The sequence below is a fragment of the Python bivittatus genome, unplaced genomic scaffold (assembly GCF_059951505.1).
Source record: "Python bivittatus isolate LINGU-HERP-01145 unplaced genomic scaffold, Pbiv_v1 ctg000190_np1212, whole genome shotgun sequence".
NCBI classification, from domain to species: Eukaryota; Metazoa; Chordata; class Lepidosauria; order Squamata; family Pythonidae; genus Python; species Python bivittatus.
The window spans coordinates 4119809-4143473 of NW_028277042.1; the positions used below are offsets into that span (position 1 = coordinate 4119809).

The 23665-nt window shown below is 41.6% G+C and overlaps 1 protein-coding gene across 2 annotated transcripts; it reads left to right on the forward strand.

Moving 5' to 3' along the window:
- Window positions 1–48: 48 nt before the first annotated feature.
- LOC103051442 (cytochrome P450 2J2-like) lies at window positions 49–15153 on the forward strand. 2 transcript variants are annotated; one of them, XM_088135962.1, is made up of 9 exons: window positions 49–269; window positions 9321–9483; window positions 9954–10106; window positions 11259–11419; window positions 11616–11789; window positions 12313–12451; window positions 12678–12865; window positions 13716–13857; window positions 14834–15153. In XM_088135962.1, the coding sequence occupies exons 1-9, from the start codon at window positions 111–113 to the stop codon at window positions 15022–15024; spliced, it is 1470 nt and encodes a 489-aa protein (XP_087992088.1). In that variant the 5' UTR covers window positions 49–110; the 3' UTR covers window positions 15025–15153. The 2 variants fall into 2 exon arrangements, with proteins under 2 accessions (XP_087992088.1, XP_087992089.1); XM_088135963.1 differs by lacking the exon at window positions 49–269 and adding an exon at window positions 4813–4874.
- Window positions 15154–23665: the final 8512 nt, after the last annotated feature.

A 23665-nucleotide genomic window follows, 5' to 3' on the forward strand; every position in this document is an offset into this window, starting at 1 on the left:
CTTCTGTTCAAAGTTTTCCTTTCATCCAGACCTTAAAGATTTAATCACTGGCTGATGTGCCAGAGACACAGCAGCAGAGAAATACAGAGTGAGGCTTCCCTGCTTTCAAAATGGCTGTTTCCAGCTGGCTGGTCGTTCTTTCCCTGCTATTCCTCTGTTTCTGGAAGAGCAGACGTCCCAAAGGTTTCCCTCCGGGGCCTTGGCGCCTGCCCCTGATTGGGAATCTCCTTCAGGTCAGGATGGGGAACCTTGTGAAGGACCTGGATCAGGTAAGGCTCCTTATTCGCCCTCAGATTAAACTTCCATGGAGTGAATCTGCCAAAAGTTTTGCTGCTGCAGAAAGAACTGAAAGGGATGGGCATGTCTGTTAACTTTTCAACAATTTTTGCTTGCCAAAGGGTTTAGAGAAAAACACTTAGATGAGAAGATTACTTTTAAAAAAGCTTTTCATAACCTTGTTTTTTCTTTTTCTTTATAGTTATAATAAGCTTTTTACAACATTGTAGTTTTGAAATTGGATTGTTATATTACTTTTTTTCCTTGTTCAAACTCATTCATATTTTCCTATGGCGGGACAAATGTGGAGTAAAAACTGTTAGCAAAAGCCCCAGCAGGGACCTAACATTATGGGAAAAAGGAAGATTCGAATGGAAACAGTCCAAGCTCTCTTTCTTCTTCTTCAAAGTCTGCTAAACAACCAAAAATAGAAGAACTACTTAAACAAAAGGAAACTGTGGGTAAAACAAAGCTTTCTCCTGACCCCCCCATAGCAGACCATGAATCATTCGAATGGGATTTCCAAACCGAACTCGAAAAGCAACAGTTGTTAGATATCTCATTATCCCTTAGGGAAGAGCTAAACGAAAACTGGGTTTCCATCCAGGACTCACACCATGGGTCTCCTGCACAAATAGCTAGCTCACCTAAAAACTGCAAGGGAAACAACAACAAGCCTAAAAACAAGATACAAAACCAGAACTGGGAGAGACATCCCTGGGACAACACAACAGAATACATGGCAAAGCAAGGTCTTCTTACAGCCCAAGCTGTCATTTCACTGTTTGAGCAACTGTCTGATATAAAACACAATATAGATTCGTTGAAAAAAGACTTTGAGACTTTTGTTTCTAAACATGATCCCTGCCTCACTAAATCAAAGGCAGAAGCTATGACAAAGCAAGACTCTCTTAACATGGGTTTGGTTAAAGAGCAAGTTGTTAACGGAAAACAAACTGATAAAATGTCTTAATGATGATGCCAACAAATCCCAACCCTCTGATAAGATAAAAGGAGACAACATACATGCTATCTCTTCTCAGGGTTTAGTGGAGAAACCTCCTTGTAAGCAAAAACGCATACTACCAACACAGCAGGTTGCTCTCTGTATCTCCCTGAATAAAATCAACACAGGACGCTGGGACACCAGGAGAGCAATCAAAACCTCACTAGGGCAACTCTTGCACTGTCACCATAGATCGATTCATTTGGATACTATCGAATGGCTTCCTATAGTGCAAAATTGAAAATGGATTTTGCTATCGTTCAAACAGCCTCCCATTCCATCCATGATATTCAAGGTGAGACCATATTTAGCAACCTTTCAAATTCTTCCTACCAGAGTGTTCCGTGAGGTAATAGTTAATCCCTTATGTGGCTTTGCTGTACCCAGATGCCATTCCCACACCAAAATTGCAACAGAAGCTAACAAGCTTTCCCCCCTCACAAGATCTTGAAAAAGCAAGGCAGTGGGAGTCAATTTCTTCCTCAACCAGACTTTATGTCCGATCCAGCTGAAACAGACCTTATCTGTGCCTTTGGCTCCCTGCCCAGGAAGGAACAAGATAACATCATATTTAAGCTAGAAAATCTAAAGAAAACCTTACTGGACTCTATTGCTATTGCAGAACCCCTCATTGACATAGTGTCTCTAACTATTGACCCAAAATACTATCAACTGGTGGATATTGATCTGGAGGAAAATCAATACCCAAATAACAACTGTTCTAGCCTTCATGAGATGAATGGGGTTTTCCCTGGAGAGCACCAGTATATGCAAACTACCGAGGAGGCAGATTCCCTTAGGCCACAGACAGATGCTGACCAACGCCGCGCAGATACCAGATCCCCTCCATGTGATGGCTTGTCTCCACATTCTGTGGATTGCCCTATGTAAGGTTTGCCCCGTTCGACAGAGAAACTCCCGTGACACGTGTGGTTCACAAAAGAGGTTTACTCATGCGTAACGTATAGCGTAGTCACAAGCAAAGCCAGGACTGGCTTGGCACATTTACATTACTCCTTTATAGTTGTCTCAATCCCCCCGCGGGCCCGTTGCTAGGTTACATATTACAAATTAGATTGCAGATTGCCCCCTCTAATCCCCCCCTTCTACTGGAATGGCAGGTTCGGCCCAATTCTCTTGTTTCTTTGACTGTTGTTGCCTGTGGCGTGGTCGTTGCCTTCGTTGGGGCTTCTGTCGCACGCACAGCCGGGGCATCCCCTCGCGCGCTGATCTCTTCCTCAGTTCCGCGGCTCTCTCCTTTGTCTATAGCGCCCGCGGCCCTCTGGCGTTAACACAACGCATCCGCTCCAGATTAGTGAAGTGGCGCCAGGGGGCCCATTCATTAGCTTGCGGTTTCGCCTTTCCTCTTTCTGCGCTGGCGCTTGAGCGGTGAAATTGACTAAAGCGCGGCTGGGCAAGTTCCTAGGCGTGCGGTGCAGGCTGAACCTGACACCCTAATCATATCGCACAAAAATCAGACGTGAATACATCTGGCTCCCCCGAATCTGCATCTGTCAAGAAATGATTGAATATGCTGCACCATAACCCTCCCCTAACCAGCTTTTCCACCCCACCCCTTACAGGTATTGTTAAGGATCAAGCAATTCACATATTATCATGGAACCTTGCTGGATGGAAAAACAAACTACACGAGTGTTCTGATTTTCTGTCCAACTTTGATTTCATTGAAGCCCAAGAGACCTGGTTAACAGCTGATGATGAGCAGCTCTCGATCCCTGGTTTCAAATCTTGGTTTACTCCAGCACAGAAAATAAAAGAGAAAGGCCGGGCGTTAGGGGGTTTGGCCATTTTGATTAAGGAAGACCTAGGATGGAAGGGTTCTGAAACTCCTTTGGATGTCTCTTCTCCTTTTTGTTTAGCTGTCAAGTTTCAACATAATGCACTTGAGCTCATGATGTTAAATATTTACATACCTCCACAGTCCTCCACATATAATATCCGGCAGATATATGGGTGACCCTAGAGTAATCCCTGATAGAACTAACCATAAAATCTCCCAAAGCAGTTATAATTGTTCTGGGAGATTTTAATGCAAGGCTCGGGCCCAATATACAAGAGCACATTACCAGTATGAATATCCCCAAAGAATTACTCCCGCTATTTCCCGCATGGTCTTTTAGGGACCAGAAAAGCAATGCCGCCGTTATATGGTTGCTAAAGCTGCTGTTTAAAGGTAATTTGCAAGTGTTAGGAGCTAAGGGCCATAGCTTTGTTTACCCCTACACCAATCATCAAGTGAAATCAAGCAGCACATTAGTCTATATATGCGTCTCAAACAGCAAAGTGTCCTTTTTCTCAGAAATTCAGGTATACAAAAGAGAGGATAGTGATCACCAACCGGTTGCTATAAAATTTTGTCGGAATACAGACCTTAGACCCTTCACTGAAAAAGACAGATGGATTTTACAGCATCTAGAGGTCCATCAGGCCAGAAGAATAAAGTGGGCCTGAGTTGATGCAAAGGCCCTGACTGATTACTTGAATTCCACTCAAGCACAGTCATTTGTAGACACTGTTGCTACACTAGACTCTGAGACTGTTGCCACTTTTGCAGCTTATCAAAATATAAGTGAAGGTTTAAGAACTTTCTTAACTGATGAGGCCTATTCCAAAAGGCCCCCAAGAAAAGGCCCTCACTGGTTTGATACGGAGTGTTATGCACAGAGAAAAAGATTAAGGCGAGCAATGCGGATTGCACGGACTCAACCCTCAAAGAATAATCATACTGTCATGCTGGAGCTTAGACAAAACTACAAGAAAACTATTAAGTGCAAAAAATCTCTCTATCTAGCCTCACTTTGGCTAAATCTAGAATTAGCTGCTAAAAATACAAACCCAGTCTTTTTCTGGCATTTGGTCACAGGAATACTGAAGGAACGCAGGTTTGCCATGGATATACCAATATCCCCACCACTTGGGAGAAGTATTATAACCAGCTTTTTACAATCCCAAGTGATAATGGAATGGTAGATACACAAAATGCAGCACAGAAGGATTGTAGCCCTCCTCCACTCTGGCCCCCAGTGACCGAACGGAAGATTAGAGGACTTATACAGACTCTGAAGCCTAACAAAACCCCTGGTGAAGATCTCTTGCCACCTGAATTATTTCAAGGACACGCTAATTGGTGGGCACCCTTACTTGCAGGCTTATGCACCCACATAAATAACTCCTGCCAAATTCCAGATGGTTGGGAGCTTTCTATAGTGATCCCCATCTATAAAAAGGGGGACAAGGGTGACCCCTCAAATTACCAACCAATTAGTTTAATAGACATAGTACCCAAACTGTATGCTAAATATCTCCTATATAAGATTGAGGATTGGGTGAATGAAAAAGACCTGCTACCTGAAGAGCAATCTGGTTTTAGACCTGGACGCTCAACCATTGACAACTGGTTTACTCTATGTCACTTAATAGACAAATATTCAGCTAATGGGAATCAACTGTATACTACCTTCATTGATCTTAGGGCAGCATTTGACTCAATAAAGAGGGACCCCCTTTGGAAGAAACTAACAGACTTGAACATGGAAGCCAGATTCCCTATTAATCAAGGCTCCTGCTAAGGGTACGTACTGGAGCAAATGGTGCGTTAACAGGGACCATTAATACCTACAAAGGGGTTAGACAAGGATGCATATTGGCCCCCATTTTGTTTAATCTATATATAAGTGACATCCCAATGTTTTTATATTCAACAGACACACACATGCCCAAAATTAAAAACAAACACGTAAATATACTGCTCTACGCAGATGATATGGTATTGATGTCACACACCCAAGTAGGAATGAGAAGACTGCTACGTAAGATTGGTACATATTGTACATGTAACTACCTGTCTATTAACAAATCTAAGACCAAGGTAGTCATCTTTGGGAAAAGGAGGATCAGATAGAATTGGACCCTGGATGGGGAACATATAGAACAGGTTAAGTCCCATCTATACCTAGGGCTCGTCTTTACTGAAACAGGTTCATGGCTCCCCCACTACAAGAGAAGTTCCATAAAAGCTACAGCCTGTGCCAATGCCTTAAGGCAGTTAACTAACCACAGTTACCCAGGATCATTAACACCAATTATAAAGGTTTATAACAGTAAAATCATCCCAATGCTTACCTATGGGGCAGAACTGTGGGGAAGCTCAAATGTCCCTTTGTTTGAACAGATACAGTCTTCATTCCTGAAATGTACTTTGGGGGTGGATAAGTCCACCCCAACCTGAGCTGTAAGAGCAGAGGTAGGCATTCCCCCCACACAAAGTCATTTGGTAACAAAAGTATTCAATTACTGGCCGAAGATCCTATCTATGGACTCAGAAAGTTTACCAAAGCTTTGTTTTGAAGAACAGTTGCAGAATAAGCCTCCTCGTGCTTGGGCAGCCTGACTTACCAATACAATTTCCCAATATGGTTTTTCAATCCATTTCCCAGTATAATCAGACCTGAAGGCCAAAAAAAGTTTTAAACAAAGGGTTTTGGATGTGGCTGCCCAAGAGGATGTAGCACACCTTAAACATCTCAAGTCCTTGAAGTGGCTAGCCCAACACAAATCAATCTTCCAATTAGAAAAGTATCTAACAACTCCTTTACCCCAATATCTTAGAAGAGCTTTCACCAGAGCTTGTTTTGACCAGTTAGACTCTATGGTAAGCTATGGGAGATTTCAAGGAGTTCCATGTGAAGAAAGACTATGTATTTGTGGTGCCCCAGCTATTGAAGATACTGCACACATCCTGTTTGATTGTAGATTATATTCAGTAGAGAGGACTGACCATTTAGATTTATATTTAAAAATTAAAAAATATCGGAGCGGCCAGCAGAAACTTTCCTACTTTTTACAGAGCAAGAACCTCTGCATCACCAGTAAGACTGCACTCTTTATATCAAAGGCAGTTATAAAGAGGGCAGATTATTTAGAGGAGATTGGTGTTGACTGCAGGGGTGATGGCTTGACATGAACTTATATTATGGTTTTAGTTATATTTATATTTTTATTAATTCTTATTTGTATGTTTATAATGGCATTTATTTTATTTTATCTTATTCCCTTTGTACTTGGTATGGTCAATAGACTAAATCAATAAAGTTGAACTGAACTTAGATGAGAACATATCTGTCATTTCATGCAGAGGAATCCTAATTCCTAATGGAACTTAACTTCTTCTGAAAGATTCATTTGCTCTTTAAGGTGAATTCAGTTCACTTCCAACTTTGCAAATGAAACCCTCCCCTTCCAAAAAGTACTGGAGAAATCCAGTACTTTAGAAGGCTAAAAAGGGTACTGTTTATCTGCCTGAATGAATAGCTTATGATTCAGTTTCAGCTGAATCCCAAGTCAGTCAATTCTTTTTTCTCTCCTCCCCCCCCCCACAATTTTTTTTATTGCTTTATATTTTTAAAGAATATAAAAGATAGATGACAGAGATAGAAGAATCAAGTACAGGTGGAAAACAGCAAATCTATTACAGGTAGTCCTTGGTTAAAGACCAGTCGTTCAGCGACCATTCGAAGTTATGACGGTGCTGAACAAAGGTACTTAGGACACCAAGTCTGGCTTTAACAATGAGGCTCTTGCTTAAAGGCTTCAATAATAAGTGTAAGGTTTACCCCGTTCGACTCAGAGAAACGCTCATGACACGTGTGTTCAGCAAAAAAGTTTACTCAAGCGTAATGGATGTAATTACAGACAAAGCCAGGACTGGCTTGGCACATCTTACAGCACAATTTATAGTCCCCCCGTTCCCGTGCTTTGCTCCGTTGCTTGGGTACAAATTACCCCCAGTAATCCCCCCCTTCACCTAAATGGCAGATTCAGTCCAATTCTTTTGTTTCTTGATTGCTTTACCCCGATGGCGTGGTCGTTGTCTTTGTTGGGTCTTTCTGTTGCGTGCAAAGCCGGGAGTTCTCAATCACGTGCTGATTGCTTTGCTCCGAGCCGCTGCTCACTCCTTTGTCTTCAGCGCTCAAGGCAAATTGGCATTGACACAAAGTATACGCTTGTGGTTTAGCAAAGTGGTCCAGCTGGCCCATTAATCAGTTCGTGGTTTCTCACTTCCCCTTTTCCTTTGCTGGTGCTCAGGTGGTGAAACAGACTAAGCGCGGCTGGGCAAGTCCCTAGCCGTGCCGCGCCGGCTGAATCTGACAATAAGGAGATATTTGTTGGAGATTGCACTTTCCCTTTGCACCCAGGAGCTGTTTGGACGCTCAGAAGTGGTGAGAGTTACCAAAGGGAAGAGTTCTCCCATGCTGTCCCTGCATGTTTCTGGCCTGCTCTTAGAAAAGTGGGGCCAAAAGCCCTGAGCCCTTGGGAAAGGGGGTCTCCCACGTCCCGTAGCAGCGCCTCACCCTCAAACAAGCTGGGTTCTCACAGAGCCTCGTTGGCAGATTTATTAAAAGGAAGATGGTGTTTAGAGATATGGGATGACAAACCAGACTCTGTGTTCTTTAGTGCCCCATTTATCGTACTTTTGTTAGGGTAGGGCTGCTTTGATCCTCTTTCTCACGAGGCTTTTGGTTCTTGGGAAACGATCAGACAACACGAGCAACCAAAACATTTCTTGTGAAGTTTTTCTCCTTTATTCATAACATTATTTGGGAAAGCTGAATTCTCTTTTCACCTGTGCAAGGCGAATTCAGGAGCAGTCACCTAAGGCATTTAAATATCCAGCTCTGGGGTTTCTTCCCATTTTTCCATGCCTTCAGCAATGAGCATGCAGGGAAAAGAAAAAACCTGCTTTCATTTCTCAGTTGGAAACTTCTGCAAAGTAAGGCTTTTTCTAAATTCAGCATACCTACTTAAACTCACTTGTGTAGGTATTAGGTTTGAAAGCTCTCCTGTGCATTACAGTTAAAGAAGGGTATTAATTATGCTTGGCTGGAAATGTCTCAGGCTAGCAGGACGTTGTCATCCTCAGAAGATGGCCTTAGGCCCATCTGCCCTGAATAAGTATGTCCCTTTCCACGATCTCCTCCATCTCCTTCTAGGATCTTGGCAATCCACTCAAGACTGTTTCAGTAAGGGGCATGTTGCGGACCCCACCAGGCAAGGAGTTTTGGCTGGTGGGGTCTAGGAAGAGGGACTTTTCTGCCGTGGTCCCCGCCCTGTGGAACAGCTTGCCACCTGAGGTGCAGGCTGTCCCCACTTTCCTGGCCTTCCAAAAAGGTGTAAAAGCATGGCTATGCCAGATGGCCTGGGGACCTGATGGGAGCTCGAATTGCTGGAACTGGCTGATGGGATGATTGATACTGCTTCCCCCATCTTCCTGAATTGTATACTGGCTTGGATAGAATTGTTACTTGTGATTTTAATTGGAGGATATTTATACTTTTACCATTCTATTGACTTCATTTTTAATTGTAAGCTACCCAGAGTCCCCCTCTGAGGGAGGTGGGCAGCATATAAATTTAATAAAAAATAAAAAATAAATAAATCTTGTCCCTGCCAGCTCTGGAAATGACATTTTTGCAGCACTTAAAAACCATCCTGGTTCACCAGTCATCTCCTAACTCTCCCCTTCCTGCAGGCACATCAGCCACTTGGTGGAAGATTTTCTGTGTAAATCTCCTTAGTTCTACATACACATTGCTTAGAATTGCACTTCTACATGAGGAGAAAAGGGGAGTGGAAGGACATTTGGGGGGAGACACAAAATGGAGCTATAGGTAATCTTTCAGCGCCCTCCTTGATGTTGCATCACTGCAGGGTTTGTTTCCAACACTTCTCCTAAGAAGAGTGCTTGGCCAAGAAAAACATTCTGAACTTCTATCAGATGTGATAAAAATCACTCTCTTGTTAAGGGGTCCCATTAAAGTTTTGCATATAGAATGCTTACAGTTACCCCTATGCATGAAGAAGGAGGATTGGCCAAACACTTTGGGGAATAGAGTAGGAGAGAGCTCTGCACAGGTTTCTCAACCTCATCCTTGATGAGGTTTTATGTTGCAAGATTGCAGTGTTTGGCCTCAACTAATTTCCTAAGGCCTCTATGCTAATCCTGGCTACTTCATTTCAGCTAGGAAAAAAATATGGTCCAGTCTTCAGTCTTTATCTTGGAGGAACACCTGCAGTCATAACTCATGGATTTCCTTCGGCAAAAGAGGTCCTCGTGATAAAAGGCACAGAATTTGCTGGGAGGGCAGACGTTCCTATAATGGATGCCCTCAGTAAAAAAAAAGGTAACTGAATGTAATTTCCAAGCCCTTTTTTTTCCTTTTCCAAATGCCTGTTTGGTCTTGGGAAGACCCCAAGTTATCCATTCTGTTGTCTATCTACCAATATCCCTTTTTCTCTGCATTCTGGAGTGCTGACCAAAGGTTTCCAGTAAGAGAATGAATAATCTCTTGAAATATTAGAATTACTCCCTTCTCCTTTTTTCTTTTTAAACACTGATGAATAATTATATACTAGAGATTTTGGCATTCAGCTGCAAAAACTCCTACTTCTTTCTTAGACCATGAGAAAAACTACTCAGAGTATTTTGCTTGGCATTATTATGTTCTACTAATTGAGCATTAATTGTATAGTAATTCTCTGTTCATATGCTGAAATTATTGTTTTTGAAAATATACCTTTCTTTTAAAAATCAATCAATCAATTGGTACGTATAAACAAGATACAGGTGAATGACTGTTGGATGATTTTTTAGGTATACTGACAGTAAGATACGGTGAAGTATGGAAGGAGCAAAGAAAGTTTTCACTGATGTTTCTCAGACACTTTGGAGTGGGCAAGAAATCAATGGAGGAAAAGATCTTGGAGGAGGCAATTTATCTGATTGAGGCGTTCACTGAAAAGATGAGTAAGTTCTCCTGGGACAGGATGGGATGGCTAGGGAATTGTTACTTCAGTGTTCCTTCTTTTCCATAAGACATCATTTAGCTGACCTCCAACTTGACGACTGAGTGTGTGTATTGAAGGAGAGTTGGAGAAGCTCAGAATTCTGGTTGCATACAATTCCAATCCCCATTGACCAAAATAAGAGAAATTGTTCATTTGGTCTCTGTGCTTGTCATGTTTGTAAAGCAACAGTCCTGTAACTTTCTTGGTTGGAAGCTATTAATTAAAATTGTGAGAATGCTTTTGGATCTCCATAGAAAACTGGGAGAAGGTGGGAGAATCATCAAATATAAAATGGCCAGCCTAGGAAACATACCTAGTTACCAACCTCTGTTTTCATGGAAAACTCTTTGCCATCCTTCACTGGGCCTACCTCTCACCATGCTCCATGCTGCCCCTGTGATGACCTAGTAGCCTTTCCTCAATGCAATGATCTCCAGAAGTGTTGGACTAAAAGGCAATCATCTCTACTGGCAAGGCTTACCAGGATATGTTTGCAATGGACTTAAGTCCAACAAGGTGACAAATTGAGATTGGACTAAGAATTCACATTTAGCAGTTCATGATAGAAAGCAGAAATCTCAAGGATTGCTCAGGTTCTGAATCACTGAGGAGCAGCAACATTTCCTTAGGAGAAATGTATTCTGTTAACTGTTCATTCACCACCTCCTTCAATGTATGGAGCCTGTCACCTAATTTTTGTTGCTGCCCCAAAGGTTATATAGTAATGATGAAGTCAGAGACATATTGTCTGCATCGATAGTCCCAAGCAGTCTTTTTCCTTGCACATTAGGTAGAGCTTCCAGTTCTGCTACTTGTCTGAACTATCTCGCAGAGTAACACTTTTTGATGTAGTTTGTTTAAATTTCTGCAAGATTTTTATCTGTTAGAAAAAGATAGCAGACACCATTTGATCTTGGGGACTCTTTTGCCAAAAAGGTCATAGTGAGCTGATCAGAGAACTGGAATCTATAGTGGATTTATCTTGTCTTCTTCCAGTGATGCCTCGGCAATCAGTAAAGCTGCTTAGGGGAGAGCATCTTGTGACTCCCCTAAAGGAACATGTAGGAGGGTGGATCAGTAGAGATCTCTTTTCTTTTGTTTTATTTCACAGGTGTGCCTTTTGATCCTCATGAGTTTCTGCAGAATGCAGTCGCCAACATTATTTTTACCATAATATTTGGGAAACGTTTTGAATATGACAGCGCCTTCCTCAAAACTCTGCTGCATGAGATACATCAAAATTCGAAACTGGCACTGGGACCGTGGGGCTTGGTATCCTTAACAAGAATTTCTGTATTGAAATTTTGCCTGATTTGGATGTTTGATTCTCTATCAAATTGTGAACAGGAGAGATTTCCATGAACCCTTTACAATAGAAGGGATCTTTTTCCTGCTCTATAAATCCTACAAAGAAGACTCCATTGTGGTCAAATTAATCAATGTTGGCTTTTCTTCTCTTTGCTGGCAGCTTTACAACGCGGTGCCCTTAGTGAGGAGGCTTCCTCTGCCCCATCAGAGACTACTAACAACTTCAAAGAAAGTAGAAGCTTTTTTTGAAAAAGAGGTGGAAGAGCACAAGGCGACCCTGGTTCCTGGAGAACCCCGGGATTTCACAGATGCATATTTGGAAGAAATGCAGAAGGTAGGTTTCCTAATCTCTTGTTGTGGAGTTTGCATTATTTTCTCTCCCTCCCAACTTGAATCCATTTTTGTGACATTATGGGTCTTGAAAGTACAACAAATGCATTGATACATTGACTTTTATAGATGTTGTCCACTTTTTTCCTGGTGGACATGATGTGTGAATGTAGCTATGTGCCCTCCTTGCTTTGCATGTTGTGCAAACCCTGCCGGCTAACATAGATCTTTCCATCCAGATGCAGCAGAGGGAGGATTGGGAAGAAAGGGCCCTTTGCCTCCACCAGAGGACTCTCTGGGCATCCCTAATGCTCTCACTGAACTGTTTCTATCATGATGGGTTGTCAGTGGAAGAACATGCCAGTTTCTCCTCTCCCTACTTCCTTTCCCCTTTTAGGCATATTTTTTCAGAATGAAATCCCATTTTCAAATTGCTGTTATCAACTGTATTAAAAAAAAGACATGAGCGGGAGAAGATGCTTTTTCCATTTGATTTTAACAATATTCTTTATTCTAACTTCCAAAAGGCAGGGAGGAAAAGTTCAAGTTTTGAAGAACAGCAACTACGAGTCTTACTGTCTGAGCTATTCATGGCTGGAACAGAGACAACGGCAGGAACACTTCTATGGGGATTCCTCTATTTGATGGCCTTTCCAGAGATCCAAGGTAAAGAATTATGAAACGGTGTTCTTGACTAGTAACAGTAATAATACCTTCACTTATAATGCAAATGAGGAAGGGTCATGAATGGGGAGTCAATATCATGGCTGGGAATTCAGTGAGCTGCAATCTTATTATTTGTGGTGGGCACTTTGCTGGGAAGTATACCAACCATGTCTACATAGAGTTAGTGAAATCTTTTCCAGAAATAACTGAGTTCTTGGTTCCTTAGAGAAATGCTGGAAGGAGATAGACACTGTTCTGGGAAGCAATGCAAGCTTGAAGTGTGAAGACAGAGAGAATTTGCCCTACACAAATGCTGTCATTCATGAAATCCAACGCATTTCAAATGTTGTTCCTCTGGGAATACCTCATGCACCCATTCAAGATGTACAGCTTTTTGGATATAAAATTCCCAAGGTAACAGCAGAAGCCTTTAATTGTCTCATGTGAAGTGAAGTGTTGGTGAATCTCTATGTGTCCATCTGTATTTTTCTGACCTGAGGTGTGTGTTTGTATGTAAGAGCAAAAGAAAGCAAGATTTGAGATCAATCTTGTTCTTTTATATGGAAGGAAGACATAGCACAGTCAAAGGATAAGAGGAGTTGCTTTTGGACCTCCTTGTATGAAAGTGTAATAGGCTTATTGACCAATTTTTCTGTTGTGTGCTTTGGCAAGTTGGCATAGTTTCCCGGGGTTCTCTAAAGTCCTTGCAGCAAAGGTGGTTTCTGAAAGCTGAACAATTCTTGTGGTGGCTGATAGTTCATGCTGGAACAGTATCTTACCACATCTCCTGTTTTGGTTCCTGCCCCTCTTCCTAATACTGAGTTCAGCTCTGCTTGATCTATAACTCTTCCCTTTTCCTCCTCACCCTCATCTGCAGTTCTTCAATCACATCTCAGTGAAGTCTATCTGTGTATTGGTAGGTGGGAACGACTTTGGGAGAATGGCCAAGAAATCCTGCCTATTGAATGGTCAGATAAGAGACAGGTTAGGCCAAAGCTGCATTGTGAACAGGGAAAGAGGCTCAGAAGAGACCCTCCCTAGTTTCTTGGGCTGTAAAGAAGACGGCAGGAGATTTGTACCTTTAGACTTGAAAGATTCTGTTAATGTAGCTTTAGAATAAAGTAGAATTAGCTCATCTGATCATGTTTTCTGTCTGGTTTACCTAGTAAGGCTGACACTCTAAAAGCTCAGCCAGTTGCATTCTGAGCCACATCTGACCATGAGTGCTTTCTTCCACATGACCTACTTGTCTTGGCTTCTGCAGGACACCATAGTTTTTGTTAATCTCCATTCTGCACATTTTGATGAATCTCAGTGGAAGTTCCCAGATGAGTTCAACCCCTCCAACTTCCTGAATGAAAAGGGAGAGTTTGTGAAGCCAGAAGCATTTTTGGCATTTTCAGCAGGTAAATTATTCCCTCCCTCCCTCCCTCCCTCTCACAAACACACACATACAACAGACACATACTCTTAGTGGCAACATGAAGTGAGTCCCAAACTACCCAACTTTCTTTTCAAGACTTATGGAAATCAGCTCCTGGGCGCAGCGTCCAGTGTCTCATGTGAAAATGGGATTGAAACATTTTGAATGTGGTCATCCCAGAACAACGGAAAAATGTTTCCTTCTGGCCATGGAATTCACCCTGGGGATATTGTCACCTTTGTATGTGAAAGCATTGTGGGAGGTTTTCCATGTTAATGTCTCCTTGGAAAACGTTTGGCCTGATAAAGCAGAGGAAATGGTAAATTCCTGAACCACATTCAGACAATTCTTATGTCTCGCTCTGAGCAGCTGCCTGAGAGGATATAGATTCTTCCAGGCAAGATGCTCACAGGAGGTTTTTCTCTAATAGTATTTACTTCTTGGGGAAGGATCAGAATGGAAAAATTACAGCCATTGGGATATTTTCACTATTGTGGGCCAGAAGGTGTTGCACTATTAGATGCCTGAAGGATGAATAAACATAATCTTTATTGAGGAAAATGGCCTATGACAAGAAAGGCTGAGTTACTTGAGTTTTTCTACAGCTAAGAGCCTCTATTGGGCTCTCTGCATGATGGAGAAAGAATGAGACAGGTAAGTGCCTGAAATGCACAGGTCAGAGTTGGGCAAGAAAAGAGGAATTGAACAGAGAGAGGGAAGAAGTGAATATCGACTTGAGAATATCAGTCTAAGCAGTAGAAGACATGCTGTATAGAGTCATAGAAAGTAAGTCTTTTAGAGAAGGAAAGAAGAAAACAACCTCACAAACTTTGGCCACCTGCTGAGATTTGGGATCGTTGTGTGGAAGACCAAACAGGTCCAGAGGTTGAAAAAGGTTGGAGCACTCAGCTGGCTGAATGGCTGTTCTCTTCTCCTTCACTTTCCCTTTCCCTTTTCAGGACCAAGAGCCTGCTTAGGGGAAAACCTGGCCCGGATGGAGCTCTTCCTCTTCTTCACCAGCATTTTGAGAAACTTCCAGTTATTGTGGCCAGATAAAACACAAGCACCAGATTTTACATCACACTATGTGGTTACACAATCCCCATCTCGCTTTAAGATGTCACTGAAATGTTGCCAGGCAAGTGAATAGGTCTAGGTGAGGATCTGCAAGACGACTGATTCAAGATGACCTCATTCTCTGCAACAGCCAGCAACTATCTCTACTTCAACTTCACTACTTAAAATCTTTTTTAGAAATAGAAATAAAGTGTTGTCTTATGCCTAATGATCCAGTGGTTGATCCATCTTGTTTATGATGATGGTGCAATTCACTTTTCCAGGTCTCTGCTCTCTTTCTCCAAGGTTCCTGGAAGGAAGAATGGAGAAGAGCAGAGCATACAGCTGGTGTATGAAATGGCTCTTCCTGGCATGAGAATCCAGGGCCCTTCCAGAACAGGGGAGGTGCACAGGGGAGGCAACAAAGGGGCTCCTGGCTGCTGGGGGCCCACCTGCCTTGCTCTTTGCCAGTCAACCTGACAAGCAAGGCCAGGTGAAGAAAGAGAGACCACCAGGATTCCAGGAATGCTACTTTGTTTTTGAGGCCCTAGTTAGAGCAGGGCTTCTCAACCGTGGTCCCACAGAAGCAGAGAGTTCTGTGAGAGGTTACGAGGGGTTCCCTGGGAGATCATGATTTATTAAAAAAATTATTTCAAATTCAGGGAATACACTCTTGCGGTGGTGAGCAGAGGCCGAACAAAAATCAAGTTAAAACTCTTTCTGAACTCTCTGGTAGTTTCCTGCTGCAATGTGATTATTTGAAGTGCATTTTTCAAGAAATTAATGGACTCGTTCATGTTAGTCTGTCACATCAATCGCTCCCTCCTGCATCTATTCCCTGCGTTTTCCTATAGTTATTTTACCCTGTTATTTTAAATAGATTTCATGCATGCTTATTTGGTCATGTCTGAGGGTCCAATGTGTCGATTTTGAAGTGGAGGTGTGAGAGAGAAGAGGAGGATTCTAGACTTGACAATACCAATAAGTTTAATGGTGATAATGATACTGAACAACTTAAATCTTCTCCAACATTTCCCTGCACTGGAACATCAACGGACTCAAAAAAAAAAAGTCTGTCTTTACAATGAAAACTATTTATCAATGGGTTTTACATGGATGGAGATCCAGGTTGTTCTATTCCGTTGTGCCCCATCTGTCGCACACAACTTACAAATGCAGCAATGCTCCAGCAAAATTAAAAAGACACTCAACTACAAATCACAGCCGTATGACAAGTAAACATTCTGATTATTTTAAGTGGCTATTGGAATCACAGAACAAACAGAGTAAAGCTTTTGTTAATAAAATGACTGTCAATAAAAAACTCCAAGAAGCAAATTATTTAGTAGCAGAACTTATTACACAGGAAATGAAAAGTCACGATTTGGGTGAGAAAGTGATCATGCTAGCATGTAAAATAACAGTGGGAAAAATGCTTGGACCAGATGCAGTACAAGAAATTGAAAAGGTTTCACTGTCCAACAGTACAATAAGTTGGCGTGTTGATGACGTGTCACATGATGCTGAAGAGGTTTCGTGTGATAAACTGAAGAACAACATCTTTTCGATCCAAGTTGATGAGTCAACAGATTCCACTAATAAATGATGTTTTATGGTGATGGTGAAATTCAAGAAACCCTTTTCTGCTCCATGGAACTACATGAAATATGCAAAGGCCAAGAGGTATTTAAGGTTTTGTCTTCATATCTGGAAACAAAAAGTCTGTCTTGGAGGAACTGCGGGGCATCCGGACTGATGGTCCTCTGTCCGTGGTTGACTCCATGAAAGGTTTCCTTTCTCTTGTCAGAAAAGAAAATCCTGATGTTGTCACAATACGCTGCTTTGTTCACAGAGAGGTGTTGGTACCAAAACTCTTGAAGATCAAATGGAAACAGGTATTGGGTGATGCTACAAAAATGGTTAATTTTATTAAACAAAGACCAGCTCACTCAAGACTGTTTAAAAATTGGTGTGAAAACCTGGACAAAGAGCACATAAGTCTCCTGTTAGACACAGAAATACGGTGGCTCAGCAGAGGAAAAGTTCTCAAGTGAGTATTTGAAGTGAAGGCAAAATTGCAAGAATATTTTCGAGAAAATTGTATTCCATATTTTTCTGAGTGCTTTGAAGATGAAGAATGGTTGCAGAAACGACCATACTTAGTGGACATCTTCCATCACATGAAGCAGCTGAACAACTATCTGCAAGGCACTGGAGAAAATATTTTGGCTTCAAGTGACAAGAATCTTGGATTTAAAAGAAAACTGAATGTTTGGAAAAAAAACATGTTGCAAAAGGAAATACTGAACTATTTCCACTGCTGCTTGGGCTTGAGAGTGAGGAAAGATCCCAGGAAGTCTCAAATCTAATTGAAAACCAGCTGGAAGTACTGAAGAGGAAAATTGAGCAGTACTTTCCCTCCCTTTCCACCCACATGTATGACTGGGCGAGCGATCTTTTCTCTGCATCTTCTGCTCAGTCTGAGAACTTCACTTTGAAGGAAGAGGAAGAACTTTGCGAGCTGCAGTCTGATCGTGCACTCAAGATGAGATTGACTGATCTGCCCATGGACATTTTCTGGGTTTCTGTGCCATTCATAGAAAGCACTGATCATTTTGCTGCAGTTTTTAACTACTCACGTGTGTGAGCAAGCTTTTTCTTATTGAGCAAGCATCAAAAGCAAAGACAGAAATCGTCTTACTTCAGTTGAAGATGAAATCCATGTGTGTTTATCTCACATTTGACCCAGAATTGAGTATTTGTGCAGTAAAAAACAAGCACAGGTTTCACATTAAAGAGACAAGTTTCATTCTTTATTTTTAGTTTCAGAACATTCTTTATGCATATCTACAGACCTACGCATGGAACAAATATAATAATTTTGTAACTTCTGGCCTATATTTGAGCCTGGATGTACAGGGCTTCTCCAAGGCTTAAAAAAAGATTTCAGGGGTTCCTCCAGGGCCAAAAGGTTGAGAAAGGCTAAATTATGACATTGGTTTTGCATAACTAAAAACTCTACAGTAATAGCAAAGATTTGAAATGTGGTTAAAGATGGTCTCCTCTTAAATAGCACTGGAGGAATTATAGACTGCTGAAAGGTCAGCGAGATTTGTTGGCTATCCGGTGAACTTGGGAGCCATTTGACTGTACATAAATCTATCTGTTGACACTGGTAAAGGAGGAGTTGTCTCAGAGAAATTCTGCTTGCTCTTTGAGAGACCCAGTGAGCAGAATTGAGTCTGCTCAGAGAAAAAGATGCAATTTGGCGTTCAGAGGGTGGCTCCTTCTTTTGACGTTAGAGTAACTTTGGACAGTATAAGAATATCACTATTCACCTTTTCAATAGGCATTGATCATCACCGACAGTTTCATTAACTTTATTAGGAAGGCAATTATTAGTTTTTTGTTCTAAGGTAGGAGGCTTAATTGGGACTTCTGCCTGGCCTTCAATAAAAACCGAGAGGTATCCTGTGTATTTTTGAAGCAATGCCTTGAAATCATTTTTCCATGAATCCAGATTCTTCTTTATGGAAGCCAACTGCTGAAACACTGAGATGACAGCTGGAGTGGTCATCTCTCATGCTTCTGGCTCTGCGAGCTCCTGAGGTTAGCTGCAGAAGCACAACAGGAAGATAGGGGGAGTTGAACTGCCCAGGAGATTCTTCTTGAAGAGAAGCGGAAAGATCTAACAATTGTTGCTTTTCCCCTTCAGTTTGAAGGTCCCGTTCAAATGCTTCACATTTTTTTCTTTGGTCTACTTGATAGGGCTGAGAGGTTGTCATGCAAACACAACATAGGTATCATTATGTTAACCCTGCAAGGTAGTCCACACAAGCAAGACAACCATGAGTCCTAACTCTATCATTATTGGAAGGTTATATTAACAGAATCTTGTTAAGTGTGAAAGTATTTCTTCCCTCCTCTCCTTCTACTCTCTGGAAAACTACAGGGAAATTTTTCCCATACCCTCCCTCTTCTGTGGGCTGAGACTTCTTTTACCTTCCACTTGTCCAGTCTGTGGCTCTCCCTCCTGTCTCCCAACATCATTCCTACACACTGATCCACTTCAACAGACCAACTAGAAAAACTTGTTGCCGATGCTGCATTATGATGAAAGGGCTGGAGAAAAACCTCCCGATTCAAAACTTGGGATAAACACAAATATAGGGATAGGACAGATTCTTATACTCTGTTAAAGTTGATCTTTGTGGTCACTGGGGCACATCTGTACTGGACTCTGAGTTTTGTTACTCACTGCTGAAACTCTTTCTGTTTGTTTGTTGGCTCCAGGTGTCTCCAAAAAGTGAACAGAGCAGAAGCAAATTTGTTCTGGGGCAGGCAATGGGGAAAAATGTGGATATTAACCTGGGAATTGTCGGGTTCAGCCAAGAAACTCCATGAGACAGTTCTGGAACAGCTCAGTTACTTTATTAGCTTTCACCTGCTAGACAGAATCTCGCCAGACTAACTCTAACTCCCAAAGTCTGCAACTAAACACTACGAATTCCTTAGGGTGGTGCCAATCTCATCCTCTTCGCTTTCTCACGCTCAGGCTGTGGGCTGAGGAAATGTTTCTCCCTGTGACCCTGAACCTCTTTGTCCAAGTCCTCCATCACAGAAATACATGTAAATATCTCAGTGAGAAACGGAATACCTAATTTTCTTCATTCCACAACACTTATTCTAGGATCGATATCGGTTAGATATCTAATTCCCTGGTAATTAGTTTCATTGAGGTAGTCTGTTAATGAACTATCATTATTAGAGAGGATATTAAATTGAAGTGTTATCAAGAACTAAAATGTTTCTTCCACTTCAAGTTAACATCTGAAATTACTTGGGATGTGAGTAAATAATCTATGAGGACTTTGCTTATCTCTCTAGGATCTAATAGAAAGAAAGCCATGCAAAAACAGAACGGTACTGAACAATTTGAGAAAATTAGAATCAAGGCATAAAGTTAATCCCGACTTCTGGGGGAGGGATGGTGAACTTAACAGATCCGCAAAAGTGGAGCCGATGACTGCAGGTAAGAGTAAGGACCTGGTGAGTGGACCAGTTTCTTGGAACATCTCTGGATAAGGAGAGTATGGGAGATTGCCCACCTGTGCTCCAGACAGCCTGCTCCTTGCAAGGAAACTGCAGGACAGTGGTTAAGGTTTGAGCACCAAGAGACGATGGGGTCACCCATCTTGCTCACAACAGCAAAAGAGCCTTTTAAAGGACACTAGGTTTGCAAACTTCACTTTCTAGTCACTTTTGGAAATTGCCTATAAACCATCTTAAATGTGACTTCGCAATGACAAATTTGAAAAATCTTCGTTGGGTGAGATTATATCCAACTCTGAACAAAAGAAAAATTAAGTATAAGCTGAAAAACTTCAAGAACTTGAAAGAAACAGCAAAAAGCTAAATAAGATTTTGATCTAAGAATGTTATAAACAGAGTAAGGGTCTAGATAAATTTGGAATATTGACTTTTAGTATAAGATTTTAAAATTAACTGTAAAAAATGAAGAACTTCTCATGGGAAACAGGCTTATTTTGGATTCCTGTCTATTATAAGCCTTAACAAACATAAGTTACTTTATGATTTTAGAAACTAGAGGGGACTAAAGATTCAAAGTAGAAGGAAAAAAAAATACAAGCCTGTCAGTTAATACTGGTATGTAGATGATGGCTCAAAATGTTATAACATCAGAAATATTAAAGGAGTTCTTTGAAGAATGGAGCCAGAAATTAGTAACTACATATCAACGCTGTTAGTAATGATGTCTGTTTCTATGGACAGACTATGTCCAAAGGATGTCAATGAGGGAATGACAGATGTGGAGCAAATCTTATCTGACAAGACAGAGAAAGTACCAAAAGTGGAACCACAAATGACAGGACAAGAGAATGATTTGCAAAAGAATACCTTATAAGATATCCAAAAGAAATTGGCTGAAATTTTAAAAACAAGAGGGAAATAAAAACGATAAACCAAGAGAATAACCTGGGAAATGTTTTCTTATTGGATTTATTTTGGACCTCCAGGACCAATCCCAAAAGGCACACCTTTATAGAAGGTTAGACTCGAGAAGTTCTTATTAGTTCAGTTTGAAGGAGGGACACAAAAACTTAACTGCCTTTGATGCCAGGCATGGAAAATTTGAATACACAGTGTTGCCTTTCACTTGGTTAATGGTGAGGCAGTCTTGGATGAAATGTTTTCTGGAGTTTTAGATAACTATGTAGTGGTATATTTTGAAAGCTTTTTCTTTTTCTTTTTTTTTTTGGTGAGGATCCTGATGTTAATTTCCTGTTTGCCAAACGGCAGCTTGTGCCATCTGGCTTCTGTTCAAAGTTTACCTTTCATCGAGACTTTTTCTCCTTTATTCATAACATTGTAAGGAAAAGCTGAGTTCTGTTTTCCCTTGTGCAAGGCTAATTCAGGAGCTGTCAACTTAGGTGACAGCTAAGGCATTTAAACATCCAGGTCTGCGGTTTCTTCTCCTTTCCCCTTTTTTCCATGCTTTCAGCAATGAACATGCAGGGAAAATCAAAAACCTGCTTTCATTTCTCGGTTGGCTACTCCTACTTAAACTCACTTGTGTGGGTAGCAGGTTTTGAAGCCCTCCCTTTTATTAGAGTTGCTTTGTATTTTAACTTTTTTTGAAAACATAAGAAAATTTATACTTAAGAAAAATACCAAATTTCTAATATGTAATTAGGCAAATATAAAACTCTGTTTAAACCTGCACCAACCTGTAGCATATTTTCTAGTAGAAAACACCCATCTCTGCTTATTTGAAGTTGGGCAGGTTTTCACAAAGAGGCTCTTGATTAAAGGCTCCAATCATAAGCTTCTTCAAGCTATATTTTATCTTTACACCCAGGAGCTGTTTGGACTCTCACCAGTGGTGAGAGTTTGCAAAAGAAAAGTTCTCTCATGCTGTCCCTGCGTGTTCCTGGCCTGTCCTTAGAAAAGTGGGGCCAAAGGCCCTGAGCCCTTGGGAAAGGGGGTCTCCCACGTCCCATAGCAGCGCCTCACCCGCAAACACGCTGGGTTCTCACACAGCCTCGCTGGCAGATTTATTAAAAGGAAGATGGTGTTTAGAGATATGGGATGACAAACCGGACTCTGTGTCCTTTAGTGCCCTGTTTATTTGTACTTTTGTTAGGGTAGGGCTGCTTTGATCCTCTTTCTCACAAGGCTTTCATTTAACGCCTGTGGTGTCTTCCCATTTTCCCCTTTTTCCATGCCTTCAGCAATGAGCATGCAGGGAAAAGAAAAAAACCTGCTTTCATTTCTCAGCTGGAAACTTCTGTAAAGTAAGGCTTTTTCAAAAGTCAGAATACCTATGTGAATCTGCATGTGTCCATCTGTAACTTTCTGACCTGAGGTGTGTGTTTGTAAGTAAGAGCAAGAGAAAGCAAGAAGTTGAGGTCAATCCTGTTCTTCCATATGGATGGAAGACAAAGCCACAGTCAAAGGATAAGAGGAGTTGCTTTTGGACTTCCTTGTATGAAAGTGCAATAGGCTTATTGACCAATTTTTCTGTTGTGTGCTTTGGCAAGTTGGCATAGTTTCCCAGGGTTCTCTAAAGTCCTTGCAGCAAAGGTGGCTTCTGAAAGCTGAACAATTCTTGTGGTGGCTGATAGTTCATGCTGGAACAGTATCTTACTGTTAATTCTTGCTTACAAATGGTGGCTGATAGCTGATGGTGCAGCATCTGACCACATCTCCTGCTTTGGTTCCTGCCCCTCCTTTTCCTAATATTGAGTTCAGCTCTTTCTGATCCATAACTCCTCCCTTTTCCTTCTTACCCACATCTGCTGTTCTTCAACCATATCTCAATGGGGTCTATCCATATAATGGTACGTAGGAAAGACTTTGGGAGAATGGCCAAGAAATGCTGCCTATTGAATGGTCAGATAAGAGACAGCACAGTCTGCAGCTGTATAGTGGAAGCGAAGAGGCTCAGAAGAGACCCTCTGTAGGTTCTCAGGCTGTAAAGAAAACAGCAGGAGAAATGTCCCTTCAGAATTGCAAGATTCTGTTAATATAGCTTTCCAATAAACTAGTATTAGCTGATCTGGCCATATTTCCTGTCTGGTCTACCTACTAAGGCTGACACTCTGGTAGAGCATTCTCAGCCATGTCTGACAATGAGGACTTTCTTCTACTTGATCTACTTGTCTTGGCTTGTGCAGGACACCATAGTTTTTGTTAATCTCCATTCTGCACATTTTGATGAATCTCAGTGGAAGTTCCCAAGGGAGTTCAACCCTTCCAACTTCCTGAATGAAAAGGGAGAGTTTGTGAAGCCGGAAGCCTTTTTGGCATTTTCAGCAGGTAAATTATTCCCTCCCTCCCTCTCACGAACACACACAACAGACACATACTTTAGTAGCAATATACCCTGAACCCCAAACTACCCAACCTTCTTTTCAAGACTTATGGAAATCAGCTCCTGGGCGCAGCGTCCAGTGTCTCATGTGAAAATGGGATTGAAACATTTTGAATGTGGTCATCCCAGAACAACGGAAAAATGTTTCCTTGTGGCCATAGAATTCACCCTGGGGATATTGTCACCTTTGTATGTGAAAGCATTGTGGGAGGTTTTCCATGTGAATGTCTCCTTGGAAAACGTTTGGCCTGATAAAGCAGAGGAAATGGTAAATTCCTGAACCACATTCAGACAATTCTTATGTCTCGCTCTGAGCAGCTGCCTGAGAGGATATAGATTC

What these genes read in the sequence shown, in the direction of transcription:
- LOC103051442 (XM_088135962.1), top strand. Translation starts at nt 111, where the DNA reads ATGGCTGTTTCCAGCTGGCTGGTCGTTCTTTCCCTGCTATTCCTCTGT. An exon ending in ATTTGGAAGAAATGCAGAAG is followed by an intron (nt 11,790 to 12,312) that starts GTAGGTTTCCTA and finishes AACTTCCAAAAG; the next exon opens with GCAGGGAGGAAAAGTTCAAG. An exon ending in ATTTTTGGCATTTTCAGCAG is followed by an intron (nt 13,858 to 14,833) that starts GTAAATTATTCC and finishes TTCCCTTTTCAG; the next exon opens with GACCAAGAGCCTGCTTAGGG.